Genomic DNA, 15,350 nt, shown 5'->3' with positions numbered 1-15,350 from the left:
AGCACTCACCACAATACTGCCTCCCTCATTAGATCAGAAGGCTGGGACTGAGACTTTCTTTCTAATTCCACGGGCTAGCACATGGTCTGACACTCATTAAATGAAAAAACTACCATTATTCTTCGGTTTCAATTCAGTACAACTCCCCCTACTTTCCAACAGAGTTATGCAAAAAGCACAGACATGAGGATTAGTTGTTAACTACTGCTCTTGAACCACCATGTAAACCACTGGGGGGAAAAACCTACTAAGGTGACTTTTCCTTCATGATGATAACAATTATTATGGTAAATGTCAGCTGAAGGCACAGAGCATGGTATAATGGAAAAAACTGACTCTGGAGTCAGTGAGATATAGAATTGAACTTAGATAAGTAACATAATCCTAGGTCTGTGGTTTTATGGGAGAACTTATTTAAGTTTGGGAATGTGTCTAGTGTAATATTTGGCACATATAGACCCATTCTTGATTCCACCGACTATATTGCATGGACCTGGGTGTACGGTGGAGAAAAAGAAACATTTTCCCAGGCAAAAACCTATGATGACAGAGGTTAAAATAGCGGTTACCTCAAGAAGGGGAATTTGGGGCTGGGAGAAGATGCAAGAGAAACTTCTGGAGTGTTGAAAACATTCTATGTATTGATTTTGGTGATGACTACACAGATATATGCTGTTAAAAAGAAACAAGCCCAAAATGGAGCCACTTTTGCTAAGCCACACCAAGACTTAACACCTAAACTTAATTGCAGTTTCAGCTTCTCCCAGAAGTGGAATTAATTTTGAACCAACCAGTTCTGGAATTTCCAGGTCAGCACTAGGGGGGTAACCTGCCTGATAAGACCCCTGCCTTCCCATAAGGGAAAATGACCTCCCTGAAATAATCCACTCTTTTAATTTCCTTGTCCCACCCTCTTTCTGACTATAAAAACCTTCCAATGCTGTACACCTGAAACATAATATTGAATGGCAAAAAAAAAAAAAAAAACCCTTCCATTTTGTGTGACTCCTTGGAGTGCCCTTCTAGGTGCTGGATGGGATGCCGCCCGATTCATGAATCACTTAATAAAGCCCATTAAGTCCTCAAATTTACTCGGTTGAATTTTGTTCTTTAACAATACATAGGTAAAAATATATTGCTCTGTACGCTTAATATCTGTGCACTCGCTGTATGTAAATTATACTTCAATAATTTGACAGCAGTGACACTTAGCCCTTGGGCCACAGTGTTATTATACAGCGTCGGCAAATGCATTCCTACACCAGGCACTGGCAGTAGGCAATGTCTCACATATGTATCACAATGTCCCAAAGGTACAGAGAAACTACAGTACTTAATAAAACACATTTATTTCATAGTGTTACTAACTTCATAGTTACTTTGTCATAATATATTTTCTCAATCAACAAACACTCAAAGTACAACCACGATCCTGTTTTTTGAAGTGATATCTCTCTCCCTCACTTAGAGATAAAGTCTAAACTCAATCAAGCCAGCATCCAAGCTGGAACGCACTCACCTTACAGCCTCCCCTCTACCGAGTCCACACGTGGCCCCCATTCCTCCTGGGCGGCTTTACTCACTGCTCCACAAACAGGTCTTTCCCACTGAAGTTTCTCCCCATTAGCCCCTAGCTAGCTGTTCCCTTGCCTCCTCCACAGGAGACTACTATCAGCTATCTGAATCTCTGGCTTTCCTCAAGGGCAAGGCTCAAGTCCCACTCCCTAGGGGTACATGTGGAGGGGGAGGCGTCTCTAGACCATCCCAGTCCTTTACCATCTTCTCCTCTTCCAGACTCTTAGCACTACTGACATCCATGGCCAAATGGCTATCTAAATGGCTATCTGGACTTTCTCTGTACAAATATCAATACTATTAGTTGGCATTACGATGTTCCAGTCGCTGTTCTAAGTACTTTACTCATTGCACTCATTTAATCTTCACTCAATCTTATTATACAGGAGATACTATTTATTACTACCCATCAGGGAATTGAGGCAAAGAAATTAAGAAAGTTGTCTATTATCTCTCATTTGGTAGGTGGCAAAGACAAGATTTGAACTCAGGCAACCTGACCCCAGAGCCACTATCCAAGAGGGTCTTTGTTTACTTTTTCTTTGAAATAATTTGAGGCTTACAATAGAATTGCAAAGATAGTAACAAGTTCCTGTATGCCTTTCCACCCAGCCTCCCCTTATGTTACCTCCCCTTAGGTAACCACGGTATATTGATCAAAACAAGAAATTAACACTGTACATACTATTAACTAAACTACAGGCTTTATTTAGATTTCCCCAATTTTTACACTCATGTTCTTTTTTCTGTTCCAAGATTGCACGTTACAATTTAATAGTCATAATTCCTTAGTCACAGTCTGTGACAGTCTTTCCTTGTCTTTCACAGTAAGACTTTTAAAGAGTACTAGTCGGGAATCCATTAGAATGTCCTTCAATTTGTTTGTCTGTTTCCTCATGATTACACTGCTGTGATGGATTTGGGAGAAGAACACAAGAGATAAAAGTGACTTTCTCAACACATCCTATTAAAAGGTAAGTTATATCAACCTAACTTATCACTGGTGATGTTAACCTGGACCACTTGGTTAAGGTGATGTCTGTCAGGTTCTTCCACTGTAGTTACTGTTTTTCCCTTTCCATAATCTGTAATTTGCCAGCCAGTCTCTAGGTCCAGCCCATACTCAAGAGGAGGAATTAAACTCCATCTTGAAACTACCACACTAATAAATATTTTAGGGAAGATGCTTTGAGGCCATGCAAATATTCTGGTTCTTCCTAAAGTTTCACCTTGCCTTCAGCTATTATTACTGTGATGTTGATAGTGATTTTCTATTCCCCTCATTCCTTCCATATCTATTATTTGGAATTCTTCTGAAAGGAAGAGCTCACTCTTCTCCCCCAATTAATTAATTAATTAACTAATTAATTATCTATCTATTAATTCGTTCATTCAATCATTTATATCATTAACTCAGGGATATTTATTTTATTTTTTGGTTTATAATCCAATGTTCAGATTGTTCCCGCTGTGGCCACTGAGAGCTCTTTCAGGTTGGCTTCTGTGTTCTTTTGACATGCCCTGTCTTTTTTATTTTCCCTGCTCCAGTCCTGGAAACAATCCTTTCTCTGGGAAATTGACAGGGCCATTTTATCATTGCTCTGATCAAGTCAATTTCTTAGAGGAATTAACAAATTTTGTATTCCTAAATATCTCCTACAGCGGTATGCTTAACATATAGTAATTAGGCACTAATCAGTATTTGTTTATGAAAGCTTCAAGGGCAGAAAGATCAATGGCCAGCTTACACACTCACACAGATGAGAGGACAGACAGATTTCCTTCTCTCCTGACTCATCCTCTGGACAAGGTATATAAAAGGCCTCCTGCAGTTCCTGGTTCACAGTAAGTGTAAGTAAGCAGTAGTTCCTTTCCCCAGTCTGACTCTGCAGCTGCTTTAAGACGCGCTGAAGAACCTTCCTTAGGAACCCTATCAGGATGCTTCAAACACTGCTTTTTATGGATAGGGAAACTGAGATGTAACAGAAGTAAAAAACATTCCCAAGACCATAGAGCTAGAGGATGGCTGAGGTGATACTAAGAAGAATGCCTCTGAGGGAGACAGCTCTTCCATGCCCTTCTCCAGAGGCACTGTGCACTCTGAAGGAGAAAGGTTCCTGGAGGCAGTGTTTCCTACAGACTGATTTTTCTGTCTAACCCATGTCTTCTTGCCTCCAGAGTTTAAGCACAGAGAGACTAGAGGATAAAACTAAGAGACCTGTGTACTTCCCAGACCCCAGGGACCAAGACAGACCTAGGCCAAGCTAAAACTCTAAGACAAGAACAACTTAAGGATTTTAACTTAAAGATTTCATTCAAGTGTCTACATATCAAGTAAAAGGCTAAAATCAAAATCAGTGAAGGCAGGGGAGGAGGGAGACAAGATTTAGATTTTGTTCCACTCAGACCCAGATGACCACATGGACCCAAAGACCAATCCTAACTTGTTAGTATGAATACTAAGTGGCAATGAGAAAAAAGAGGTTAAAACAAATGTGAATACAGCCAAAGCAATAAAAAGTAATAGGTTAAGCCTATTACTTAGGGTCAAAACGTCACAAGTCACAAGTCCCAGTCCTTGGTAATGAGGAAACCTGATGCCAGCCTGATTCATCAGATGATGACCTCATTATCCATCACCAGGAGAAAATCAGAAAATACCCTCCGCAATAGGAGGCATTTGTATAAATATGACAATAATAGCGATCAGGTTATTACATACTATTCATATATTTTCAAAGACCCAGACTTGTGGTCCAAACTCACAGCTGATTCAAGTCATCAGAAAATGATGAATTTTACTACATGGTGGTCTGACTTCTCAAGAAGTGGCTTATGGGCAAATCAGTTTATTAAAATGACAACCAAATCCCACAGTAAGCCAACTGGAAAGCACCTATGTTAAGATAAAAAAATGAATTATAAGCAAACAACTTTATAGATTACAATAGGAACTCCCCAACAAAACCAATCTTGGGTTTAGTTTCTACTAGATCATTTCATTAGTGCTAGCACTATTAAACGAAACTTAGAATTTAGATATGCGTTCCTCTTGGCGAACACAGATATTTTTAAATGATCATGAAAACTCAAAAGAATTAGGTCTTCATAAATATCTGCCAATTGAATGAGAAGAAACTAAAGTATACCTGGGCTGCCACTGTCATCAATTCTCTCTGTAAATGAATGATGTAGTTGACAAAAGAGTAAATAAAGAGAGGCAAACAGAAGTGATGATAACTAAAGACAATCAATGAATGAGTCTAAGAGATTATGATGGATAAAAAATGCAGCTCTATGATTTTGGTCAACAAAACATAATAGAAAAAACTACTGGAATCACAACTTCTTATACACTCTTTTAAAAAGAAAAACTGTTGAATTTTAGACTGAAGCACTAAATCCTGGATCATTTACTTAAAAACCTTTTTGAAAGTCTGCTCTGGGTGTGCTGACAACGCAAAAGGGCCGCTGATGAGTGACTAGCAAGAAAATTATTCTCTAGCTAGGTCTTAAACATGCAATTATGAAGGCAGCAACAGATTAAAAGTAACAAAACTGGAATCACTGCCAATTTCAACATCTGAAGTATTTTCATTTATAGGTAAAAAATAATAGAAGTATTCTATTACAGCTAAGCATATAGGACCCATAGGTGTTTTTAGAGCTCCTAAGCTAGAATACTCTTTTCCTTACACTTCTACAACCTAAGGACTCAAACATCTTTCTAACAGTCACAATCTCCACATAAAATGGCTTCTAAAGGCCTCGCAAATGGAAAACCTCGGCCTAGGCAAGTGACTTAACCTCTTTAAATCTCATCAGTAAAATGGGCACTAATAACCTATATCATAGGATTGTGAGAACTAAAGCACCAAGGATTACAGAAAGTAACATTTCCTGACCCATAATCTCAGGCTTCAAAGTAGTATCAACAATCATTTGGACCAGACAGATAATACTCTCTGAAAATCATTTTATGGACAAACTAATTGTTTTGGGGGGAATGTAAGATTTGGTTATAAACTACTACTGAGGGAGGGGAAGTGAGAGAACCGTAAAAAAGCAGAGTTGGTAGCAATTGTTAGAAATCACTTCAAATACACAGGCCTCTGGTTTCTTGCCAACTCTTCAGATTTACTTCCTTTGCACACACTTCGGCCTTGGTAGTAGTACATCTGGCAGTCATATGTCCAAAACAAATCTTTATTGCTTTGAACTTGAAGGGGGAGGAGGGGTTCCTAAATTTTCTTATTCATGAAACTGTTGTTGAAATTCATGAACGCGTTAACCTACTTGAGAGGAAGATGACAATTTTCTAGAAGAAAAGTTTGAAAAAAACAGAAGGGATGGTTTTCTTCTTCATGAGCTGCACGGCATTCCCCTATATCCTCAATTATTTGGCATAAGTTTAAAGACATTCCCCTCATCTAACTTTCTTATATTTCAGGGAAATTGCTAATGACTTTTTTTACAAAATAAGCCTCTCACTTTATGTAGTCAAAGTGTTCCAAAGGGATTTTGAGTAACATTCTCAGATAAAAGGAAGAATCCCCAGTTGCCTAAAAACTAAGAGCAAGGACTCTGGAGCCAGTCTGCCTGGGTTCAAAACCAAGCTCTACCACTTACTAGCTTACTACCTTGGGCAAATTACCTGACCTCTCTGTACCTCAGTTTCCTCAATAGTAAAAAAGCAGTAATACTAGTGCCTTCCCCAAAGAGTTGTTATGAGGCTAAAATGAGTTAATATTTGCAAAGTGCTTAGAAGAGTATATGGCACAAAGTAAGTGTTATAAAAGCAACTACTGAATTAAAATAAATAATTCCCTAATTAATCCTTTTGGTAAAATATCAACTAAGCATATAATAAGTGGTGGTTTGAATCTCATTCAAAGAGACCGAGTTCTCCAGGCAGTCAAATGTGATGCTTTAAACAACAGTTTTAGAGTTAGAGAGACACTCCTCTCTCTGCACCTTCTCTGTGTGGCCCTGAACTGGTCACTTTAACCTCTCCCTGAACCTGTGATTCTTCATCTATAAATCAGGAATAACAACAATTATCTAGCAGGCATGGTGAGAAAGTAAACTGAGGAAATACAGATGTAAAGTTCTTGGCACGGAGAGAGCAAAGTGTTAACTGAGCAAGAAGTGAAACTCCCAAATAGATGTGTACATACCCACCTACAGGAGTCTATGGAACAACTAAGCTGTTGTAAATTAACTTGTGAGTTAACAACCTCAAATACTACAATGTGGGCTGGGCTTTGCCTTGAAGTTTTATCAAGGCCGTGGGGCAACCTGAAGAAGCAAGCATCAGGCAGCTGAATCCAACCAGGACAAGAGTCAATACACTGACCTCACCAGGCTGGATGGGAAAAAGAGTGGGGAACATGACGCCAACAGTCATGAACAAAGCCAAGGCTGGGGCTCCTCTCCAGGCCCAGCAAAGAGCTAAAGATATAAAAACAAACACCACAAAGTCTAAGAATCTTCCAGTGATTCAGGTAAACAGCCCTAAACTGATCTGTTTTGCAAGCTTTTCTGGTCATCAGACTTCTTATCAGTAGGTCTCGACTGTTTTTGAAAGGAAAAATAACTTGAGAAATGGATTGTGTATAAAGGAAACTGGAAAGAAAATCACAATGATGCTTACTTAGGTGAAAAGAAAAAGCCAACATGCTGGTTCATTAAGACAAAAAAGGCAGAAAACCCCTTTAAGCAGGACCTTTCCTAGGTTAAACAAAGTACCACCTCCAAATAAACTAACTTTTATTTTCTAAATACCTGATACCTCAGATAACAGTACCACTTTTTCAACCTTTTCACAGGTAAGAATTGAGAGTTTCCAATTTTTTTAAATAAAATGTTACTTAAAAAAATTATAACCCCTGAAATTTTAAACTTTCGCTGCAACTGAAAAAAATTGTAATTGAGAGATGTGACTGTACACATGCAAAGCTGAAAGTCACAATATAGCCAGTAAGGACAAGCACTTAATGATGCCTTCTGTATGTTTGAAATGTCCCATAATAAAAACTAGAACTACAAAAGAAAATGATTTTTCTCTTATTCTACTTAGAACATATTGCTCCACGCATTTGTATTATTAATGGCCCTGAAGAAGGACCCAAGAGGCCCCAACTTGACTATTAAAAATCCTGTGTCTGCACAAAGGTAACTTTGTAAATATAAGTAGCATTTAGTAGCCATAGATCAGTACATTATTTTCCAAACAAAAGGATCCAGGAGAGGTAAGGGGCCTTAGTCCTTGTATTCAATTGCACACATGCTGATTTGCAATGGTTGAATACTCAAATTACATCTCCTATCCTACTGAGTATATAAAATGTTATAAGCATGAGTGTGCACAAAAACTTATCTATAAGTATATACATCACAGTGTTGTTCCAATAACAGAAAACTAAAAACAAACTCATGTATATGGTGGGAAAGGGATTAAATAAATTACAGTTCATACACACTGCGGAATACCACTTAAAATGAGGTTGAGGAGAATAGAAAATAGAAAAGTGTTCACAATATATTAAGTGAGAATTTGAGACAAAGTATATACAGAATAATGTCACTTCTGGTTTTTTTTTAAGTGTACGTAGGAAAATGACCAAAGTATGTACACCAAAATTACAACAGTTAATTTCTTTAGGTGGTGAATTATAGATAACTTTATTTTCTTCATTGTGTTTTTATGTGTCTAGCATTTTTCCTAAAGGCAAGGTCCATATTCCCTTACCTACAATACAGAAATCCAAAAAACTCTGAAAATTCAAAAGTTAGCAGCAAACTTGTTTAGGTACAAAACCTAAATTGATATGAAACTGCTTCATATTTATCCCATTTACTGTAAATATTTACAGATTTCGCTGCAGAAATATGTTTCAGAGTGTTGCCCTAGATCCCACCAGAGGCTCAATATTACCCTCCAACAATCCAAATTCTGGATTCTAAACCCCAAGGTTTCAGACCAGAGATCGTGGGCCAGTATCAGTTTGTAAGTTCTGACATCGTTACCATTGTCAGACTTTTAAAAATGGGACTCATCATTTGAAAAGGCTGGGAGTCTCTGCTATCGATTTTTATAAATTTTAAAATGGCAACATTAATAAAAAATATATCCTTAAAAACAAGATTATCATTCCGATTCATCAATGGTGGCAAGCACTGGGCTGTCATCAGATGACTTTAGCAGCTGAGGTTTACCAAGCCCTTGGCATGGGCCAAGCATTATGTGTCTTATACATTTTAGCTCATGTGATGCTGCTTCAGGAGGTATGTACTATCCCAGGCCCATTATACAAATGAAGACACAGATACTCACAGAAGTTATGTGACTTGCCTAAGTCACAACGCAGAGTTGGGTCAGAATCTGACTTTTATTGGCTATGCTAAGTAAGCAAGCAAGCCAGGGGGCAGTTCTGCTTCCTAGATCATCTCCACTGTTTTTAATAGTGGTAATAACATCACAAGTAAAGCTGAGACAACTGACTTGTTTTAAAAACTCTTTTCTGATTTGTAAACTAAACAAATTTGATCTACAAATTACTAAGAAAGGATAAATATGAAGCTGTACCATATAATTTCTAGTATTACTACCATTAACGCTAACCACACCAAAGTGATCTGAAGATGTTCTACAACTGTAACGATATAATTTTCTATACCACAGAAAATCTCCCAGGGATCTTTTGGAAATCAGTGTGGGGAACATTTTCTGAGGGCTCTCCAGAAAAGACCAAGTTTCTACCCACAGGAGAGTCTGACGTTTCCAAGAACAAACTCTCTACTATCTTCTTTTGGGATTTCCTTGATATCTCTGGGATATAATGCCCAGTGATTTACTTTCCCTACTGAAGACTAAGGCAGAAATAGCCTTGACTTCCTTTTTGCAAACCAAAATTCACAGCTGTTTGGGGTGAACAAACCAAGGGGGTGGGGTGAGGTGGAGTGGGGGATCCTTCCAAAGGGATTTTTCTGGCCAAGGATGCAACTTTCACTGGGATCATAACCTCCTAGGACGAGTGAACATGCTGAAGCTGACTGGATACAAATCAAATTCTTCAGACCACAAGATTGTTTCACTGTTTCCTGTCTCTAATTTTTGTAACTAACGCAGTAAAAACTAAACTTCAATTGGAGAATACAAAAAAAGGGAGATCTCTCCAATTTATCAATCTTCTGCTAAATCATCTTTTACTACAAGCAGATGCCTAACTCGATTTAAGATTAGGCACTTTCTAGATTTTCAGATATAAAATAACCACAAAGAAGTCATTTCCAGGCATGCTATTTTTTTTGCTTTACAGTTTTGTTTTTAATAGGGGGACCACATTCTGCTTTAGAGAAAGCCTAAATGTACAGCAATTCTAAAGTAAAGGAAAAGGACTGCCATCTCAATAAAATCACACTTCAAAGAAATATTTAAGAAGCTCTTTAAAACCACTTTAATGAATTAAGGAGGTTTAGTGGAAGATCTAGAAAACTGCTGTCCTAATGGATAGTTGTGTTTTGCTTTGTTGTTTTTGTTTTTGCATTCTCTTAGAAGAGCAGGAACTTATATCAGACAAGTCCATGAGATCCTGTTTCCAGCACCTCCCATTCTATAATCTTTACATGGTTGGTGTTGCCTTCTTCCTTAGGATGTTAAAATCAGTTTGCTCAAATTGGCACATTCAAAAAGAAATCTGGCATGGTAGGAGGGCAAAAGGAAAAGGGTCAGCATGAGAAAAAGCTGTCATGTCATATATAATATATAAGTTACAAGTTCATTGGGGGGAAGGTGTGTAAATAAAGGACCATTTCAATAAAATGGTTATGCTAATCATTTTTTTAAGTCTGAATTCCTTAAATAAATATTAGAGATCTTTCTTAAAATTAATGAATAACTAACTTGTCATCTCTTCTGACATCTGAGAGAACCTGTTAGTGTTCCTCAAATGAGGTCCATTCTTCAAAAATTTTCATTCTTCATTCCTTATTTCAGAAATTTTTCATATCTTTGGGAAACTCATGGCTGTTTTTGGATAGTCTTCTCCCTACCTCCACTACAAATGGTGGAGCAAAAACTAGTTTATAGCCATATTTATTGCTACAATAAGTATAAATATAAATAAATGTCTATAAAATTTCAGAGTTCCCTAGCAAGCTTCCTTGGCTTTTTTTTTTATTCACTCTTCTCATTTTCAAAAAATTAAGTACAGATTTTTCCTAAACCATGACACAACCTACTCCTCAGTTATGGCCTTTGGCTTAGTTTCTCTGTGCTTCTGGACCCTCAGGAGTGCATTTCACTTTACATCATTCACATATATGCACATACACATACATCAGTATTTAGCTCATAACTCGATTTATAGTTAATTTACAGTTAATATATGTCATTTTATTTTAACATTTCCTTTTCCCAGATCTTTCTATTCTTCGGTTGACAGAATTCACTTTTAACCCAGATCTTACTGTATTCTCATACAGAAGTTACTTTCCTGGAAATCAGTAGTTTCATTATAACTATAAACATCAAATTCTCCATCACATGTGAATTTGAGTGCCTGCTATATACTCAGGGCTGAAATATACCATGAGTTAAAAAGACCTTTATACAGTACCTGTCCAAGCCATAGACTGAAGGCCTGCATCTGTTCCACAATCAGAACATGAGACACTATTATATAAAGTAAAATCCCTGCTATCCAGAACCTCTGTAGGACTAGACATTTTAGATAGCTATGCTTTCTAGCTTCTATTGCTTGTTCTTTTAAGGCATTAATGTGACAGGTCCTCTCCATTATTCACGCTTTCTAATCTGCCATGGCTTGGAAAATAGATACCCAAGTGTGAAAGAACACTATTTAAAATGTGTCTAGCATGGTACTTTGCACATAGCAGATGTAGCATGGCAAAATTGCACGTGCTGAACTGAACTGAGGATGGCTAACAGTGAGTACTTACAATGTACTAGAAATTGTGGTAAGTTTCTTACACGCATTATCTAAGACAATACCTATAAGGCAGATAATATTATCCCCATTTTACAGATGCAGAAATTGAGGTTCAAACTGGTTGAGTCATTTATATAAGGTCAAGCAGATAGTCAGTGGTGGCAGTGGAATGTGAATCCAGGCAGTCTGACTCCAGCACAAGTGGCCTTAAGCATAATACTATTTATACTGCCTCTGAATGTACAGTAAATAAGGGAAGGTCAGAAGGAAATGACATTTATAACAACTTCTTTTTTAGTCAAAAAGTCTTCTTTGCTGACTTTCTGACTCTCAGGTGTGTTCTCAACTGCAAAGGGTTACTTTATATAAACGTTATACTGACAGGCCAAAGCAACAAACTGTGAAAGCTAGGCAAGCAAAGTGTAAGTCGACTAGCTACTGTATACTACAGATGATGGGTTCCAAATAAGTAGAAGCTTGAGAGATCTGTGTGTATTAGGGTCATTAGGGCTTTAAGAAGTTAAGACCTAAGCGCAAGCAGTTAAGAAAAAAGGGTTAGGGTGAGTGTAAACATTTTACAGTTTAAGAATAAGCACAAAGCTTTTGTGGAATTGTGGTCGGGGGTGGGGGGTAGGAGTCATAAATAGATGACTAGATGAATAGACAATTACACATGTGGTTTGAAACATTTATATCCACTATAGCTATGAGCTCCTATTCCTGAGAGCTTTACTTGGTCACTCAAGCAGCTGGACAAATGTAGGCCACATTTGGCAGTACTAGTGGGAGTAGGCTATGGCAGCTAATGCAAGGGCCAAGGCTGAAACTATGATTCTGCAGCTCTTGTTAAATAACCCAATGTCCTTGAGGTGTGGAGTGTGAAAATAGTGGACCCACACCCACTATTTTCAAACTTAAAAGGCAGGACATGCTGACTTAGGGGTTTTTTAAACACATGGTCTCATTTGCTCAGAAATCTTTCACTAGGTTGAACCAGAGTCACCTCTAATTAATGACACACCTAGTGAGTGTAACAAGTGCCTGCAGATCCTCCCTGCCCCTAGGAGTCACAGGGATGAGAGGCTGGGACAGCTCTTGGGCCATCTACCGTCTCTGTCAGACACAGGAGCAAGTCAGGAGTCAGCTGTCTTACACAAGGGAATGTTGACACCACCATCGACACTTTATGGCAGACTGGACATATCAGCATGAGGCTCAAGGTGAAAATTGTGCCGAACAAAGATTTCCTAGTCTTGTTTAACTACAGGCAGCTAAATTCTCAGCAAAATTTCAACAGTGTCTGAGTGAGCTCACTAAGAGTAACCTAACTTGTACTTGAAAGCAGGAGATATGTGAAAGTTTCTCACTTCAGCAGGATATACTAGGGGTTAAGGTATCTCTGGCAAACCTCCAAATGCTACATCATTCAACTCATGGGAGACAGGCACCTCTGAACTTGTATAGTCTTTCTCTCATCTCGGACATCAGAAGTACAAAAATATCAAAGTAATCCAGGTAAGATTCAAAACCCAATTCATGCACTCAAAGTACGTTTATTCAACACCTGTGAGTTGTCAGGCACTAATCTAGGAACGTGGAATATAAACATGAGAAAGACTAATTCACTCTGAAAGATGGCAGTGTATCCATCCATTATTTCCCTTAATCGTGCCCAAACATTCAAGGCTCCCTGGCAAGAAGTTCTAGTGTCTCACTGACACCAAGTAAGTGTCCTTTCCCACTTCTGTGCCTCTGATCATGGTGTGCCTTCCTGGAACACTCTCGCTCTACTTCACCTACCCAAATCCTCACTTCCTTCAAAGTCAGCTTTAGTCCCTCTCCTTCTGGAAACCTTGATCACCATCTCATCCCAAAGTACTGTCTTACCGCTGAACTAACAATTATGGTGAGTAGCATCATTAGTTTATTTAGAAATTTACCGTCCTCTGACACTTTTATTTATTCAACAAATCCTGAATACCAACTATGTGACGGCACTGTTCTGTTGAATTGCAGCCAACAGTACTGGTGTTTGCCTCCCCAAAAGAACTCCTAGAAAGAGTTCTTCTCTTATACTGCTTTTTAAAATCTTCCTGTATAGAGTTGGGTTCCTATTCAGTGCTTAATATCTAACAATTTATTAGCGCCTTGGGATTCCTTGGGCCAAGCTCAACTCACCCAAATTTAAGTTACATAAACTAATGGGGAACAAAAGCAAACCAAGCCATTTCTAAACGAACTTCCACTTCTTAAAAACCTCAAAAGAACACGGAAGGAAAAGAAAACGGGCTATGAAAGTGCTGCTGAACCAACACATTTTACTCACACTGACAATCCTCTCTCCAAGCCACACAAAAGTGACTTTTTCCTCTCAATCATTACAGCTCAGATCCAAGTGTTTAACAACAGACCTTGGAAAAATTTAAAGCATCCCTCGGTTTCCTAAACAAGTCTTCCTAAAGCTTTATTTCTTCGTGAATAAACCTCCAATGAATCCTGCATATGCCACTTAACAGACTAATCCAATGAGGTTCACTATATAGAACTAGAATTTGAGCTTCGAGCACAAGTGGGGCTCAAAGAGTACTTTAGACGTGATAAACCCAGAGACAATTTTAACATAAACAACAAAAGCCAGGTCCTGCAGAGCCTAGTAGATTCCAAGTTCCCAAAAGAAGGGACTCAAGATAATTTCCTCTAGGAGAGCCGCGAGATTCTGCAAGGCGTGGGAGTTTCTGCAGGAGGTGAAGGAGGTTACAAAATGCATTTGTTAACATATATATATTGCTCTAAAGTGGCTTGTTAGATACCACAGCTGGCACCTATAGCGGGCGAGAGTGAAGCCGGGCTGTGCCATGCGGCGGAGGCTGCCACCTGGGAACTCCCACCATTCCTCGCAGCCGGGTCAGGAGGCGAGACGAGCAGAGCCCAGCTCGGACCCGCACTGGCGTCCCTTGCCCCGTGGGCCGCCCGCCCTCGCCCCGGGGTACCCCGAAAACTCATTCTGCCTGGGTCTCAGAAGTCTCGATCTCTCTACGGACCCAAGAGAGTCGAGAGGGAGAGAGAGAGGTCTCCAGGCGGCTGCCTGGCCCCGGCGCGTTACCCACCTGAGCAGACTGGAGAGGGTATGACTCGAGGAACCGAGGCCGCCGCCGCCGCCGCCGCTGCCGCCCCCAGAGCCGCCACCGCCGCCGCCGCCCCCGAAGCCTGAAGAGAGCCGCTTCCCGGACAGCAGCTTCTCCACGGCCGGGAGGTGCCCGGTGCGGGCCGCTTCCAGCAGCTCCTGCTCCTTCCCCATCCCCAGGGCCACTGCCCGCTGGGGCCCCTTCCCGGGGCCGCAGCTGAGCCCGCTTCGGCTCCCAAACTTTCCGTCTCCGGGCAACGCACCCCCCAAACTGGCCGGGGACACCACCCCCCTCCCCCCGTCGCCCCCCCCACAATCGCGTCACTTCCGGGATCCGGCGTCACGCGTCACCGCGCCCCGTGCCCCGCCCCCTTGCCCACCTATTTGGGCGGGGCTCGGCGGGCAGCGCAGGTGGCTGTGGTCTGCGTCAAGTGGCCCTCACTATGCAGAGATGGGCCTCCAGGGCAAAAGGAAAGCGCCGTGTGGGCACCTGCTGTATAGGTGTAAAGGAATAAACGGAGCCCACCTGTATGCGCCTCACGAGGTGCGCTCCTTCTCCAAAGGTTTGGGAGCCCACAGGACAAGAAATACGGTAATTTATCCAGGCAATAGAGAAACAAAGGGAGAAATACGGTAACGCGCATCTACATTTCCTAGTCCATTCTGTCAGCACGCATAAATTAAATACGTAATGGGTG

General features: G+C 40.1%; 1 protein-coding gene across 5 annotated transcripts in view; it reads right to left on the bottom strand.

Annotated features, from left to right (window-relative positions):
• ANKS1A (ankyrin repeat and sterile alpha motif domain containing 1A) overlaps positions 1-14,950 on the bottom strand; it is a 173,574-nt gene extending 158,624 nt beyond the window's left edge. For all 5 annotated transcript variants that reach the window (XM_011373502.2, XM_011373504.2, XM_011373501.2 and 2 more), the window contains exon 1: positions 14,636-14,950. In XM_011373502.2, coding sequence (XP_011371804.1) covers positions 14,636-14,826 — 191 coding nt within the window. In that variant the 5' untranslated portion in view covers positions 14,827-14,950. The remainder of the gene's footprint in view (positions 1-14,635) is intronic.
• Positions 14,951-15,350: the final 400 nt, after the last annotated feature.

Source organism: Pteropus vampyrus, unplaced genomic scaffold (genome assembly GCF_000151845.1).
Source record: "Pteropus vampyrus isolate Shadow unplaced genomic scaffold, Pvam_2.0 Scaffold225, whole genome shotgun sequence".
Classification (NCBI taxonomy): Eukaryota; Metazoa; Chordata; class Mammalia; order Chiroptera; family Pteropodidae; genus Pteropus; species Pteropus vampyrus.
The sequence above is the reverse complement of the archived record's forward strand: the minus strand, read 5'-3'. Positions and strand labels throughout refer to the sequence as shown.